The 17,410-nt window shown below is 38.6% G+C and overlaps 1 protein-coding gene across 6 annotated transcripts in view; it reads right to left on the reverse strand.

Moving 5' to 3' along the window:
* WDR72 (WD repeat domain 72) overlaps nucleotides 1-17,410 on the reverse strand; it is a 121,128-nt gene that overhangs the window by 34,677 nt on the left and 69,041 nt on the right. For 5 of the 6 annotated variants that reach the window (XM_040570310.1, XM_040570312.1, XM_040570309.1 and 2 more), the window contains one exon: nucleotides 17,016-17,127. In XM_040570310.1, the coding sequence (XP_040426244.1) occupies nucleotides 17,016-17,127 (112 nt within the window). Of the gene's footprint in view, nucleotides 1-14,940; nucleotides 16,494-17,015; nucleotides 17,128-17,410 lie in introns of those variants that run through there. The other variant, XM_040570308.1, reaches the window with a different exon arrangement.

The raw sequence follows: 17,410 nt of genomic DNA on the forward strand, positions 1-17,410 counted from the left end.
TACTTTCTTTTTATATTTAATTCTGGAGCTGAAGGAAAAAGAAAGGAGAAAGAAAATCCCAAGCCTATCCTGATATAAGGGCGGTGTAGAAGAATAGAATGCACGTAGCAGCTATTCACTATTCTACAGAAAATACCTCCTGGATTCACATTCCTACTTCACCATCTTCACTAGGCTATCTGAGCATCTTCTAGTAGTACAGCAGGTGATGAAACTAACATCCATCATATGAAAACAGTGCAGGCATCTGGTCTTTAGGGAATTAGTGATAGGTATCTCAAGTGTGACAGAAGTTGAATTTTTTCAAGAATAGGAAAAAAAAAATCTTCTGCAAATATTTACTAGAATTTGATAAAAAAATCCCCAGATGTACTGGAAAGTTTTCTGTATTCATTACAATTTGAATTGTTTATTTATTTATTTTTTTTTTAGTACAGTACAATGCAAAAAGTGAATCTAAAATAGATTACTGAATCAAAATAGGATGCTTAGTGGATCTAACTTTGTGACTCAAAATAAAGCATCTGCTGAAACACTAGATGTGGACCAGGAATAAGAGGAGAAATTTTGAACAATGTATTTCTTAAATTTCAGAATTTGGAAATCTTGTGCTGATTAGTTTTACACAACATCCAAATATGAAATACCATTTCTATTATTAATGTTTATCTGCTTTGAAACAACAGTGATATCATCATCATATGAACACAGAACTAAATAAAGATTTCTGTGAGGAAATAAGCTATTTGACAGTATACTCCAAATAAATAAAATAAAATAAATCCATGATTATTCTAAAATACAAAAGGGGTAAAAGGGTTCTGAAAAACAAAAACAAAAACAAAAAACAGGTTAGCAACTTTTATGGATTACAGGTCCTTCATGTGCCTTTGAATTTGAACCTGTAATACTGAACACATTAGGCCACGCTGAAGTTCCACTTTCCCATTTTTTTAATGCTTTCACCAGCATCTGGTAAAAATCACTGGGAGAAATGCAGTGATGCACTATGATAATTTTCCCCTTTTTCAAGTCTGCAATAGTCATACTACTGCTCTCCTCTGTAATTTCAAGAGTATGGAAGTAATTTATTTATTTATTTATTTTAATCTGCTTAAGAAGTAGAGGAAAATACAATGAATTTGCATTCTTGAAAGTGATGCTGGGAAGTAACTTTTTTTTTTTTTTAATTTAAGAAAACAAAACCACATACAAAAAATTTCTGACAGGAATGTTCTTGGCTAACATCTTACAACAATTTTATATGGAATTCTGTCTACGCCTCATATAGTAGGCTAAGTAAATCATGTAAGAAAAGGCTGTTATAGATCACTATATATGTCACATATATGTTTTATTTACAAACTACAGTTACCCTATTCTACATTTGAAAGTTCAAACAACTATTGAGATGAGTGATTTAAGTTACATTAAAGAGAAAAGCTAGATTCTGGATTACATAAGAGACATAACATGCAAAAGGATGCATACAAATCTTATGTATATATGTCCATGTATACTTATAAAAATGTATGACGGTGGAGATCGTGCTCATTTCTATGTGCACTTCCACTTCCTGAAATTTAACAGTTCTGTTGATAAACATTATACATAGTGATGGATATACACATCTACATACGGTTCAATATTTTCTTGATAAGTTTAATAGGCAAGAATAGTGTCTTTTGTGTCATTTTGTATTTTTTCAGCTGATGCAGATGTTTCACTCTTTTATTATTAGAGACAAGCATTGCTCAATTGTGTTGCTCTGCTAAGCGAACTTTAGCTAGACTCAACTTCAACACTTACAATAAAGCCTTGTATAAAGTACTAAGTACTTCTACTTTTCTGTGCACTTTTTTTTTTTTTTTTAAACAAAATAAATAGTAGGAAATTTCCATCCTATTGAAAACTATTATCAGTTGTAAGCAATTTCGTTCTTATTTATTTTTTTTTCCTGCAAGGATTACTTTTTATTTATTTATTTTAAACAATCAATAATACTAAAGCATTTAGCTTGTCTTATTATCAGATAGTTGTTTTACGCTGTTTAGTTCAATATCTGAGTTGAATTTCTATAGTAACTTGTTTAAGTTAGGGGTGTCAGATATTCTGAAATTCAAGGACGGAAACTTTTCAAACAGGTACAGACTATGTTCAGGAACAATTTATGTATATTCAAAATGATTCAAAAATGTTGTATTTGCTTGCTTTATGCATCATAGAAATAAATGTGTGGTTTCAGCTGGGATAGAGTTAATTTTCCTCCTAGTAGCTGGTATGGTGCTGTGTTTTGGACTTAAGATGAGAATAATGCTGATAACACACAGATGCTTTAGTTGTTGCAGAGCAGTTCTTACACAAAGTCAAGGACTTTTCAGCTTCTCATACAGCCCTGCCAGTGAGGAAGCTGGGGGGACACAAGCTGAACAGCTGACCCAAACTGACCAAAGAGACATTACAAAATCACAAAATGGCCGAGGTTGGAAGGGACCTCTGAAGATCATCTAGTCCAACCCCCTGCTGAGCAGGATCACGTAGAGCAAACTGCGCAGGATGGCATCCACGTGGGTTTTGAACATCTCCAGAGAAGGAGACTCCACAGCCTCTCTGGGAAACCTGTTCCAGTGCTCTGTCACCCTTGCAGTGAAGAAATGCCCTCTCATATTCAGCCAGAACCTCCTGTGTTTCAGTTTGTGCCCGTTGCCTCTCATACTCTCACTGCGCACAACTGAAAAGAGACTGACTCCATCCTCTCAACAGCTTCCCCTCAGATATTTATACCCATTGACGAGGTCTCCCCTCATTCTTCTCTTTTCCAGGCTAAACAGGCCCAGTTCTTGCAATCTGTCCTCATATGACAGGTGCTCCAGTCCTCTAATCATCTTAGTAGCCCTCCTCTGGACTCGCTCCAGTGGTTATATGTCCCTCTTGTACTGGGGAGCCCAGAACTGGCCGCAATACTCCAGGTATGGCCTCACCTGGGCTGAGTAGAGGGGGAGGATCACATCCCTTGACCTGCTGGCAACACTTCCAAATGCACCCTAGGATACCATCAGCCTTCTTGGCCACAAGGGCACATTGCTGACTCATGATCAGCCTGCTGTCCACCAGGACTCCAAAGTCTCTCTCTGCAGAGCTGCTCTCCAGCAGGTCAGCCCCCAGCCTGGACTAGTGCTTGGGGTTATTCCTCCTTAGGTGCAGGACCCTGCACTTGCCCCTGTTGAACTTCATGAGGTTCCTCTCGGCCCATCCCTCCAGCCTGTCAAGGCCCCTCTGAATACCAGCACAGCCCTCTGGGGTACCAGCTAGTCCTCCAAGCTTTGTGTCAGCAAATGTGCTGAGAGTATGATGTTCCATCATCCAGGTTGATGAATAATTTGAACAACACTGGACCCAGTACTGACCCCTCGGGGACAGCTAGAGGCCTCTAACTAGACTCCACACCACTAAGCACAACCCTCCAAGCTCTGCCATCCAGCCAATTACCAATCCACCTCACTGTCCACTCATCTAGGCCGCACTTCCTGAGCCTGTCTATGAGGATGTTATGAGAGACAGTGGACAGTGTCAGAAGCCTTGCTGAAGTCGAGGTAGACATACCATACCATATGGCATCGTGCTGAAAAATAAATATGGAGTGGCTGGCCAGGGAGGGGAGAGAAGGGGAGGAATGGGACCGCTGCTCAGGGATCGGTTGGTCATCATTCAGCAGGTTGTGAGCAATTGCATTATGCATCACTTGCTTTGTACAATCTTTACTTATTATTAATATAATTGTTTCCCTTCCTTTCTTGTCCTATTAAACTGCCTTTATCTCAACCCATGAGCTTTTACCATTTCTTTTCCCCCAATTCTCTCCCCTATCCGCATGGCTGGGATGCTTAACTGCCTGCTGGGTTAAAGCACAACTCCTTTTGGCGCTCAATGTGGGGACCAAAGAGTTGAATCACAGAATGTTAGGGATTGGAAGAGACCTTGAAAGATCATCTAGTCCAATCCCCCTGCTGGCGCAGGAACACCTAGATCACGTCACACAGGAATGCATCCAGGCGGGTTTGAATGTCTCCAGAGAAGGAGACTCCACAACCCCTCTGGGCAGCCTGTTCCAGCATTCTGTCACCCTCACCATGAAAAAGTTTCTTCTCATATTTAAGTGGAACCTCCTATGTTCCAGCTTGTACCCATTGCCCCGTCTTATCATTAGATGTCACTGAAATAATGGCAGATCTGACCAGAACGTGTTAAAATAAAATTGTTATAAGCATTATATCAGTTAATAGTTGCTGATCACAATGTTGATTTTTTTTTTTTTTTCTCTCAGGGTTGTTGTGTTGGTTCTCAGAATTGTGTTGTATAGCACATTACTGTATGTGTTCCCTGTTATGCTGTTTATCATTTCTGAGGGCTAGTTTAAGGTTACTACTTTGCTGTACTGTGTAACACTAGCTTCCAATATGATAAAATTACCAGTTGTGAGACAATTCTGGTATTTCTACTCAGCATTGCTGTCATTGCTATCAGAAACTATTAATAATTACAGTCTTTACATTTTCTCCTCACGTAGCCAATCTATGGGGGGGAAGTGGGCACAACGGAACAAAGGGGGACACTTTCCTCCACTTCCTTACTCGTCCTTTCTCCTTCACCTCCTCCTTCCTAGAGAGGCCTCTAGGCTAAGGGCCTCTTCAAAACTTTGAATATCCTTGGGATGTTCAAACCAGCATGTTAATATTGTTATGTCTCCTGAATACATTTCAGGTTTTGTTTAAGGTTAAACAATTACTTAAGAATCCCACCCAGAGATCTGTGCTGAGGCAACAAATTTAGGAGTGGCAAAGAATATGAGAGAATATGGGCAGGCATGCAGAACAGTGGGCACCACCTGTCCTTTGGATTTCACCCTTGAACAAGTGCAGAATACTAAAAAAACTTCTAAAACGTTTGAAGAATGTGCATAATCACCCTGCCAATTCCAAAGTGAAACAACTCGGAGTAACGTGCTCTGGCTCGGCCTATACTTATCGCGCCACAACCAACACCACCTCCGCCCCTGCTGCCGCGATAGGCCCCTGCGACGGGCCCCGCCCCCGGCCCTGCCGCTGCGACGGGCACTGCCGCCGTGATGGGGCCCTAGCAACGCCACAGCGCCCTGCGACGGGCCCTGCCCTGCGTCGTGCCGGCGCGACAGGCCCTGCAGCAGTCCCGGGCCCTGCCCCGGGTATATGAACATTTAACAGCAGAGAAAGTAGCGATTTTAAAGGGAGAATAAAAATAGTAATGTGGAGCTGGTGATTACAAAGCATCAAGACAGCCCAGAAAAAAGCTAGATGGAGTGTTATTAAAAATACAAAGTACTTTGCTACTACATTGTTCAACTGTTGGTATTATCACAGGCCTAATCTTCAGTACTCTTAATGAATGCCTATACCTAGAACTACTTTTTTACCCCCAGCAGTCTGCTTCTCATAATGGACACATAATATAATAGAAAATTACCAAATTCACACGTATTATTAGCAGAGCTAAGTCTAGATGAAGAGTTGCACTTAAAAATAAGGCTATCTGAGATTCCTTTTTCTGTTGTTTTATTCATAACATTTGTCTAACAGCTGGGTTAGTGGAAAAATGGAAAATAGTGCAAACAGGGCTTGTGAGTTGCTTGACAGTGCAGACAATTAACAACTGAGAATCTGAGCATTTAAATTCTGGATATTGCTAAGTTAAGATAGTGGAAGCACAAACTTCAAAACTTAACCTAACTAGGGTTCAAAAAAATCCCCACAAAACCAGACAACTACAAAAAAAAAAAAAAAAAAAAAAGCCAGAACAAAACAACAGGTTTTGTTCTTTCTACATTTCTGGTTAATATTAAGACTTACATTATGTAGATATAGCTTGGTGAAAATAAATTCTGGAACAAGAAATCAAAAAATTACATTTTAACCTACACTCTTCCATATTTTGTTCACATTTTTTCCCGTGTCTAAGGGAACACCGCGACTCTGTATACTCAGTCAGTCATAGAAAAAGCATGATCCAAACTAAACTATATAAGGATAATTAAATATATGCGATAAATTGGCGCTGGGAACTGGCCATGACCAGTTGGGTGCAGCTGGCTTGGAGCTGTGCTGCGATTGTTGTTAGGCATGTAGTTTTGAAAATACCATCAGCTGCCATTTAAAATGGCACTTCTTCCAAGCTCAGGATCGGTGCATCCCTAAGAGTAGAAAATCGGTGAAGGGGGGCAGGAACCTGCGTGGATGAGCAAGGAGCTCATTGACAAGATCAAAAGGAAGAGGAAAGTCTATGAAATGTGGAAAAAGGGCCTGTCCTCTTGGGCGTATAGGAGTATTGTCAGGGCCTGCAGGGACGTGACAAGGAAGGCTAAAGCCCGTCTGGAGATGAAGCTTGCAAAGGAGATAAAGGATAATAAGAAGTGCTTTTTTTTTTTTTTTTTTAGGGATGCAAACAGTAAAAGGAAGACTAGGGATAATGTGGGTCCCCTGCTGATGAACAAGGGGGGTGTCCTGGTAATGGGGGACGCTGAGAAGGCGGAGATACTGAATGCCCTCTTTGCTTCGATCTTTGCTTCAAAGATTCCCCCCCAGGACTCCTGGACCGTGAAGGGAGGAAAAAGAGTCTGGGAAATGGAGAGCTCCCCTTCTGGCTGAGGAGGGAGTGGTTCGGGAGCATCTGCATGGGATCAACACACACAAATCCATGAGCCCTGATGGGATGCATCCACATGTGCTGAGGGAGCTGGTGGATGTGATCCCCAAACCACTCTATCATCTTTGAAGAGTCTGGGAGAACAGGAAAGGTGCCTGAAGACTAGAGTATAGCCAATGTCACTCTGGTCTTCAAGAATGGCAAGAAGGAGGATCCAGGAAACTACAGGCCAGTCAGTCTCACCTCTGACCCTGGAAAGGTGTTGGAACAGCTTGTTGTGGATGTCATCTCCAAGCAATTGGAAGAGAAGAAGGTTATGAGGAGTAGTCAGCATGGATTCACCAAGGGGAAATCATGCTCAGCCAACCTCATCACTGTCTGTGATGGCATCACCAGCTGGGTAGATGCAGGGAGAGCTGTGGATGGCATCTACCTTGACTTTAGCAAGGCTTTCGATACTGTCTCCCACGACATTCTGCTAGCAAAGCTGAGAAAGTGTGGGATAGATGAGTGGACAGTAAGGTGGGTTGAGAACTGGCTGACTGGCCAAGCTCAGAGGGTGGTGACTGGCAGCGCAGAGTCCGGCTGGAGACCTGTGACTAGCGGTGTTCCCCAGGGGTCGGTGCTGGGTCCAGTCTTGTTCAACATCTTCATCAACAACCTTGATGAGGGAATAGTGTTCACTCTCAGCAAGTACACTGATGATACAAAGGTGGGAGGAGTGGTCAACACACCAGAAGGCTGTGCTGCCATTCAGCAAGACCTGGACAGGCTGGAGAGCTGGGCAGGAAGAAACCAAATGAAGTTTAGCAAGAGCAAGTGTAGAAACCTGCACCTGAGAGTGAACAACCACATGTATCAGTACAGGCTGGGGGACGACCTGCTGGAGAGGAGCTCTATGGAGAAGGACCTGGGGGTCCTAGTGGACAACAGGTTGACCGTGAGCCAGCAGCGTGCCCTAGTGGCCAAGAAGTCCAATGGGATCCTGGCATGCATTAAAAGTAGTGGGGTCAGCAGGTCAAGGGAGGTGATCCTCCCCCTCTACTCTGCCCTGGTCAGGTCTCACCTGGAGTACTGTGTCCATTTCTGGGCTCCCCAGTACAAAAAAGAGACAGGGATCTTCTGGAAAGAGTCCAGCAGAGGGCCACAAAGATGATACGGGGCCTGGAGCATGTTCCCTATGAGGAAAGGCTGAAAGATCTGGGCCTATTCAGCCTTGAGAAAAGAAGACTGAGAGGGGATCTTATTAATGTTTACAAATACCTTAAGTGTGGGAGACAGAGGGATTTGGCCAAACTCTTTTCAGTGGTTTGTGGGGACAGGACAAGGGGCAACGGGCAAAATATGGATCACAGGAATTTCCGCACCAATATGCGAAAGAACTTCTTCACAACGAGGGTGATGGAGCACTGGAACAGACTGCCCAGGGAGGTTATGGAGTCTCCTTCTCTGGAGATATTCAAGGCCCACCTGGACGCCTGCCTGGGCAATCTGCACTAGGGAACCTGCTTTGACAGGAGGATTAGACCCGATGATCTCTTGAGGTCCCTTCCAGCCCCTACAATTCTCTGATTCTGTGATTCTCTTGGGCCAGGACTGGAAATTGTTAATGTGTTCCTGAGCCCCTTTATTTTTTTGTTTGCTTTTAAACATTTTTTTTTTTAATTTTCAGATGGCAGAGCATTGTACTTTTGTCTTGTCCTGAAACATCCACAGGTTAATAAAAAGTTGCAGTGTTGCTGGCCACCGCTCCTACACTTGAAGACCTGCGGTACTGTGATTCTAGAGAAGAGGAGAGTGAGAGGGGATCTTATCAACCTCTACAAATATCTGAGGGGACAATGTAAAGAGTACGGGGCCAAACTCTTCTGAGTGGGGGCCAGTGATAGGACAAGTGGTAATGGGTATAAATTGAACCACGGGAGGTTTCATCACCATATGAGGAAAAACTTCTTTATGGTTTGGGTGGCAGAGCACTGGAACGGGCTGCCCAGGGAGGCTGTGGAGTCTCCTCTGGAGGTACTCAAAACGAGCCTGAATGCCATCCTGTGTAACATGCTCTAGTTGACCCTGCATGAGCAGGGGGGTTGGACCAGATGATCTTTGGAGGTCCCTTCCAACCTCAACCCTTCTGTGATCCTGTAATCTAAATGCTGTTTGACTAAGAATAATTCGTGCAAGGACATTCACAATAACGAAGAAAGGTATGACAAGTTGTGGCTCTTCAACAAAAGAGTAAAAGACAGAGGTGATTAGCCTTGCACCAGAAAAGCTAGGGACACTGTTTTAAACATGGAGTATGTGCAGTTCCTTCATTCATTTTGAATACCGAACTCAGAACCAGCTTTAAATTTTTTAAATCTTTCATTTCACTTTGCCCAATGAACTTTTAAATAAAGTTAAGCAGTAGAGGGGTTAAAATGAGACAATAGTAATTTTATGCCTGCATTAACAGTAAAAGAAAAAGCATCTACCTTTAAAGATCTAAATAGAAAGTTATGAGAAATTTTTCCTGGTCAGTACGTAAACACTGAAAAAATAATAATAATAAATAAAAAACCAACAAATAAGTAGAAAATGGCCCAAACTGTATTGTGCATTTGAATTTAGAATACATGTCATCCTTACTCCCTCCCTGACCAGTGTCCTACAGCAATTCTATCCTTCCTAATGTTTTGGAGGAGTCTGAGATGGCGCCTGTACAATTTGATTTTGTGTAAAAATACACACTAAATCTGATTTCTGCTACATTAAGAAGTTCTCTGGTAAAATATATGATGCATAGAATGAAATAAGCTGTAGTTCTAGAATGAGTCTTTAAGCTTGCTTCCTTTAGTACTTGACCACTAATATTAAAGACTACTGGATCAAAATACAGTTTTAATTGGATATATAGGAGATGATACAGTGGTATAGATAAACCACAGGTTAGATGCTAAAATATAACATTGATTTGTATTCTTTTACTGGAAATATTTGTAATATGAAACTAAGATATAATACACTCATTTTTAATGCATATTCAGTATAGAAGAAAGCTACTGCTGTCACCAGCTTGTATTTGTCAAACAAATACTAGATTAATTTGTTTGCTGTTTAAAGGACTATAATGAGATTACAGATAAATCTCACTCATTAATAGTGATGAAATGTTGATTATACTGTCATTTATTACATTGCTAGTTGCTAATGCAAGTGCATACCAAATTGGTCAGCCAGAGATTTTTTAAACGACCTGAAGTCTCATAATTTAATGAGCTTTTGTTAGTTGCATGAACTTGTCCAAGACCAAAATACAAAATATCAGTTTTGTCTACAAAACTTGCTGCTCTTATTGGCCAACGCATCTGTGATAATAAGAACAGAGTGAACAGAGAAACAGAGAAAGGAAAATTCATTCTGAAAATAATGTAACATTCTTATTTCTGGGGAAAACAAAGCAAATATAAAGAAATACCTTCCTTTGAGCAAAATATTATGTTTCAATATGTGCAGAGGAAAAGGTTCTGGTGGTGCTGATTGATTCTTGCCTGATGTGCTCAGGTGGCCAAGAAGGCCAACGGCATCCTGGCTTGTATCAGGAACGGTGTATTCAGCAGGACCAGGGAGGTGATTTCCCCCTTGTATTCTGTTCTGGTGAGGTTGCACCTCAAGTACTGTGTTCAGTTTTGGGTCCCTCAGTACAAGAAGGACATGAAGTGTGTCCAGAGAAGCTGGTGAAGGGCCTGGAACACAAGTTGTGCAAGGAGCATCTGAGGGAACAGGGTTTGTTTAGTCTGGAGAAGAGGAGGTTTAGGGGAGACCTTATTGCTCTCTACAACCACCTGAAAGGGAGGTTTGGGGAGCTGGGGATCAGCCTCTTCTCACAAGTAACTAGTGATAGGACTAGAGGGAATGGCCTCAAGTTGCACCAGGGGAGGCTCAGGTTGGAAGTTAGGAGACATTTCCTCTCAGAAAGAGTAGTCAGGCATTGGAACAGGTTGCCCAGGGAAGTGGTGGAGTCACCATACCTAGGGATGTTTAAGGAAAGGTTGGCCTGGTGCTTAATAGAGTGATGGTTGGACCAGATGATCTTGGAGGTCTTCTCCAACCCTAATGATTCTATGATTATCCATACAGATCTGTGATTCTGCAGATCTCTGTGATAATATTTTGTTCCAGAGGAAAATTCATAATATTTACTTAGGAAAAGGTTGAAGTGTTTGAACTTCTTCCCTCTTGCTGCCGTGATGTTGACAGCCTTGATATGACCTGGGAGAGCATCAGATTTTATTTAAACTGCAATTTGTGTAATCACTTTTTTTTTTCCATCAAGTAGTATCACACTTTTAACAAAATTTTTTGAAACTCTATCTTTTAATATTTAAGTTGAGCATCTCTAATTAACTACAGTAAACCTTCTGTATTAATAATCTCCAAATGCCTTACCGCAACAAATCTATAAACGACTTCCTTAAATGATTTTTATTCATTGCATTCCTCTCCAACTAAACTTGTACATTTACTGTCCTTTAAAACATTTTCAACGTCTATATAATCCTTGGCTCTATTATCCCCACCCCTATTACCTTAAAAAAAAGCCTCCTAAAATTTTTTCCATACAACAAATTCTATAGTTTCTCTTGCCATTCAGCGTAATGTGGAGCAACAACAACAACAAAAAGGCATAGAAAACTTCAAGGCAGCCATAGTAGACAATGTTTTATGCCAAAGGAGTGTATACACTAAGACCATTGGCAGGGTTGTGCAATATATCAAGGTCCAAATAGAAGAGAATTTCTGATGAGTTAGAAGAGAGAGAAGCAAGACCAATGCAGAAATCAGAAAGACTATGCAGCTAGAGAAGGATGCTGAAAAAGAAGATGGCACTGTAAAGGGATAAAGCAGCCTGGAAGAATCCAGATGGGGGACATAACATGCAACAGGAGAACACTATTAGACTGGAAAAATATGAGAGAGGCCAGAGTGGAAAAAGCCAAAATTCAAACCAGTTGAAAAGTAAAAACTACAAGAAAATAAGAATGTAGTGTTTAATTCAGAAGTTGCTTTACAACCAAAGTTTGGAAATCCTTGGAAAGCATAGAGAGACTACATAGAAAGAGGGACAATTTTAACCAATTTAATTTGAAATTGTACTTGTTTTAATCACAGGTGCTGTGCGACTCTGAAGGTGATTTCAGTTTACACATTTTGGAGGCTCCATTTATGAAAACAGTACCTGGAGTCTAAAGATTTCTTCATGTCAATATTCTTATTTTTTACCAAAACCTATGCTCATCTCCTGGCTGCAGTGGCCAAATTTAGATTTCAGCTTATATAATTTGGAGTCTACTTGGAACTAACAAGATGAGCACTCACTACATTTTGTGAGCAGCAATTTGATATAAGATAGAAATGTCCCTCTTAAAAAAATAATTAATATTTTTTAAAACTTCATTCAAAAGTAATTTAAGTAATATAAAAAGTAATCTATTAGTCCTGTGGCACTTTTTGCCTATGAAAATACAACCTCTGGAGTCATACTCCAGGTCTTCATAGCCCAAACTGAAAATAAGCACAATACTCTTGAAAAATTGAACTAGTCTGAGAAATCAGCAGGAATTACCATTGCTTCCTGTACAGCAATAAAATCTTTAAAGCAGTCCGCGTGGGGTAAACTATCTTAGATTCCTTCAAATATTTGCATATAAGAAAATAGCAGTAGGATTTGTGAATTTCACAAAGAGATAATAAAAGCTAGCACAAATCCTTCACTTGCTATTCTTTATGAAATCTGTCATAATGAAAGGTGATTCTCATTTGTTCAGTTTTCTTCCTGATAACAACTTGTATTTTTCCCTCACATCATTCGAATGTGCTTACAAAAAGAGGATTCTGTCTCATACTCTTTGAAACCCATGCTGTTGGATTCTTATCAGTTTTTACATTTAATTGTCTTCTCACAATTAGGAATTGACAAAGTTCAAGACAAAATAATGCACTCTGTCAAAATTTCCTCATTTTCTTGTCTATCTGCCAACTAACATCAAAAACCCTTATCATGCCAGAAATGGGATCAAATTCTGTTCCTGAAATTTTTTTAATCAGCAGCCAATTTTCTGGATATGACTTCCACTGGAAAATTTTCACCCTGTTGTACATTTACATTGCCATGTTTCTATTACAATATCTTTTTCTCTCTATTTTATCTGGACTACTATATTTTAACCTCAATTCCTTTGCATCCATTATCTTCTCATTAGCTTTTTTTTTCCTCCTTTTATTTATGTATTTATTTTTCTGCTTAAGTGATGTTCTAGGACTTAACTAGACACCTTTTCCCAGATTTTATTTGATTACTTGATTCATGTTAGAAATGGAACCCAGCAACAGCAAGGCATAGAGTTTCAAAGACTGAATATTATATGTGTCAAAAGCTCAAATCCAAACTTGAAATTAACATAGTAAGGGAAATGTAAAGATGTGAGGGCAGATGCATTTATCTCATTGTACAGTGAATTCATCAGATGTTCAAGATCCCTGGGTGTGGAGTGTTTCATCAGAACAGAAACAACACAAGTTATATTAATGTGTGTGGTTACATTATCAAATGTCTCTGACACCACTAAAAGTTATTTCTACATCAATCAGGCAACAAAGGTCAAGTTTTCATTTAAATGTAATCATGGTGATATCAATGGTACAAATTTGTCTGTTTAAATATATAGTCAAATCTCATACTTGGTCTAATATGAAAAGGCAGTAGGCTACAGGAAGAAGACAAGATGAAAGAAAGTATCAGACAGAAGCACATCCTTTGTGCTTATCTGCACTTTTCTGACAAAACGTTAAGACTTCACAGGCAAGCTAGAAGATTAATTTGCTGTACAAAAAAGGCACTGTCACAAAATGATTTCCTAACAAATATGCATAAAGTTCACATAAAAGTATGCAACCAGACTGGTTTCTGAAATTGAGACAACAGAAGTGTTTGAAAGCTTCCGCTGCAAGTTGCTACACTTTGTAGTGAACGGAAGCTATTATATCTTTTCTTTCATTGATTTATCATTACTGACCAATTTATCATTACTGACCAAATAGAAGTCCTTATTTTAACAAAACATTGTGTTGCAGATAAAACTCTGACAGTTCTTGACACACAACTCTGAAACTCATATTTGACTGTTAATTTCGTACTGGTATTTATCAGAAGAAGCTTGTTTTTCCTGCAAGAACCAATTTAATTGAATAATTCAAAGTGCTCCAAAACCACATGCAAAAGATGAGGTTATAGTTAATAGCTTTCAAATATACTTAAAATCTTAGATCATTAGTTTTTACTTAAATTAGGATTTTTTTATGCATTAACCAGAATTTATTGCAAGCTAAACTTAGCAGTGTGATTTTTCACTAATCTAAGATGCAGTTAAAATAATATACTGTATTTACAAATAAAGTTGGTATGTTGTGTTCGCTGTTCGCTTTTCCAACTTTTGGCATTCCTGAAATATGTACATCAATTCCTCTATTTAATATCTGAGCATAAATATCAAAAACACATTTATCCTCTCAATTTTCCTAAAACGTAACTGAATCCAGTTATTCACATTTAAAAATAAAAAATAAAGTTATGCACAAAACGCCGGAAAAACTTGTGTACTTGACTGCTGTCTCAGGTAATATAGTTTTGGCTCCTTCTGCATTAGAAGAAATAGACATTCAAGGATGGCACATATGACACTGCTTCAGTGCACTGGCTAAAAGGAGATTACAGTTCTACACACAACACTTATCTGGAGGTGAGGGAAGCTAGTTTCTAAGTCTTGCAAATATTCTAGCACTTAGAAATATTTTGAGATTTGCATTAAAAGTGAAACATCTTCTGTAAATGAATTTGAAAAACTCACTGCAAAATGCCTTGAAGATAAGCAATGAATTACTGTTGAGGAAGCTGTGGGTTCAAATGAACTACAGGAGGGACTATCCAATTTCTTTGTATCCAGTCGCCAGGCTATTGAATGAGATTACCACCATTTTTCCTCTGATCTAATAAGTTCTGCATGTGGCTGGATATGTACCAGGTATGTATGTCATAAGATCAAACATTAAAAATGAAAGATGAATAAAGAATGCCAGCAAATTTATTTCCTCTTAGTTTACGCAAATAAGGGTAGATAAGATTCTTAAATCCACCTCTTCTGACTTAGCTGGCAGTGGAAAACAATACCACACTGAAATCTGTTAAATGGTACCGTTACTGTAAGGTTACTAATGTCTAGGAAAAAGGCAGTAAGAGATTAGTACAATGTCCTTTTTCAGCATTATGATGAATGCCAACAAACAAAAAGCAGGAACCAACCAACCAAAAAAAAACAAAACACAAACAAAAAAAGACAGGGAAAACCTCAGTTTCTCTGAGGAACTTAACCAAAGCTCACAGATAGCAATCTTACCATTGATATCAAAATGTTTATCAGTATATTTGGAAGAGGCCCAAAATGATCATATCACTGACATTAACAAAGAAACTACATTTAGTTGCATTTATATTTCCTTTTAACAACTTTTTCCTTTTGATAGTTCCTCTTAGAAAAACATAAAAGCCAAAATAAGAATACTTGCGCTACTTACGTAATATGATGGATAATGCAATAAGTTAAAACATTAATGGAAATGAGGAAAAAAAGAAAACTAGTATATTAAATACTCAGTGTAAACTCTTTCCTAGTGTTCCTATCTGTTTCAGTCTGCTCCAGAATACGTTGCTGAACAATGATATTTAAAAAAAAATAAATAAAAAAATCCACACTGCTTTATAGGATCAAGTATGAAAAAAAAAAAAAGCTATTTCCCAGCCACTATAGGCACACATGAGTGTTGTGCTCACTGTAACAGAGGAATTTTCTATTTTTTTCCTCGAGTAACTTGCAAATAATAGGGTAAGGAAAAAGACTTTTTTTTTTTTTTTTTACATGATATGCAAACAGCCACATTCCCCTTTCAGAGACTGGAAATCTAGAGTAGCTGCCCTCAGTTCATAACTTTTGTGAGCCTCAATACTTAAGTAGAGTTAAGCAGCACTCGACTACAAGACTCTTGTAATCATTCCAGCACTCTTTACATAAGAGACTTTTTTTCATCTAGTATAGAAGGGTTTAAATCAAACCAAACACTTAAACACATCTGGAGTTTGCAGATGTCTGCATTTGCATTTTAAAATTCTAGTTGATCCAATTTTTGTTGTAATCCATGTCAAAACACCGCATTGGAATGCAGCCTGAAAATTCAGGAATTCTGAAATCAAGTCCAGGTATGAACTTTGCTGGTGGGGATGTTTTATAGTTACAAAGCAACTTATCCCAAACTGCATAGAACTAGAATGATTCAATGCAGTCTCCAGCGTAAACAAATTATAAATTCATATATGACAATAATTCAAAGTGTTTGTAGTTTGTTATATTCCAACAGCGAAAATTTTAGAGAGTCTGTATTGTTCTGTGGCCTGAAACAGGTATGACTAATCATTTTCAGCATTCTGGAAGAAGCAAGTATGCAACAATTTTATATGACAGACACATACTCAATGAGATTATAAATTAGTTTCCCAATAGAAGGCTCACTAATAAGATCAGATGTAAAATTCAGGTCACTTGATTTTATGACTCAGCTAATGTGGTAAAAAAAGAAAGAAAGTATAACTCCATAATATAAATTCAAGTTCAATCTTTTTTACCATAAACATTAGCACCATTGTAAAGTTGCAAAGGGTAGGCCTCTTGTAAAATGAAATGATCTAATTGTAAAATGTATTCGATATCTCCTTTGCAGAGAGGTTATTTCTAAAAGAAAAATAAAATATTCTATATTACATTACGAAGGTATAAAATTTAAGCAATTAATTTTTAGTGCTGGATAAGACTGATGTCATAGAAAAGATAAATTTGCAAAACTTTTTTTTTTAAATTATGATTTACTGATCCTATTTCAAGCACACTGCTTCCTTTATTTTCAGATGTACTTACAATACCAGAACAATTATATTTGTAGTGGAAATCATACAAGCAAAGAAACTGTCTGTTCTTCTTTAATGTTGTGAGATGATGAGAGAGTGTAGAAGTCCTTTAACTCCCTGACATACATCTGAAAAAGCAATAGGCTGATAGGGTCAAGAATAGGCCACTTGGCTTGTCTTACATGGTAATAATGTATTATGAACTCATACTGCTAACTTCTGAGTACTAGAGAAAGTTCTCAGCTAAAAGAATATACCGATAAATTTTGCATTTACATGGCAAAGTTTTTAATGTATTGCAAACCCATCTGTTTTGCCTCCTTAGACTTTGGCAGTGTCTGCAACTTACCATTTCCATTCTCTACTATGGCCAACGGTTCTCTGTAGACTGCTGTCTTTCTCAAGGTTTTCATAGTCCTTTGAACTTCTGCAAACAGCACCGCTTGCAGTGCCTCAATAATCTGTCAAAAATGCAAATTATAATTGGATGATATTGGTACTTCAGTTATTTATTTAAGCACTTGTCCCTTTTAAGCAAATACCAGAAGATTTTAAGATGGTTGAGTAGATGCCATTAGAAAGTCAACATTTACCAATATCTTTCAGACAGTGATAATCATGTGGCTCTATATGCACAGAGTAACAAATGTTAACTGGATAGCAATAAAGTGGTGCAAATTGTGAATTGTGACTGTTGTTCACAAATTAAACATTAATTTTCCTTAATCTCCAAACTAGAATTGT

This window comes from Cygnus olor, chromosome 11 (genome assembly GCF_009769625.2).
Source record: "Cygnus olor isolate bCygOlo1 chromosome 11, bCygOlo1.pri.v2, whole genome shotgun sequence".
Classification (NCBI taxonomy): Eukaryota; Metazoa; Chordata; class Aves; order Anseriformes; family Anatidae; genus Cygnus; species Cygnus olor.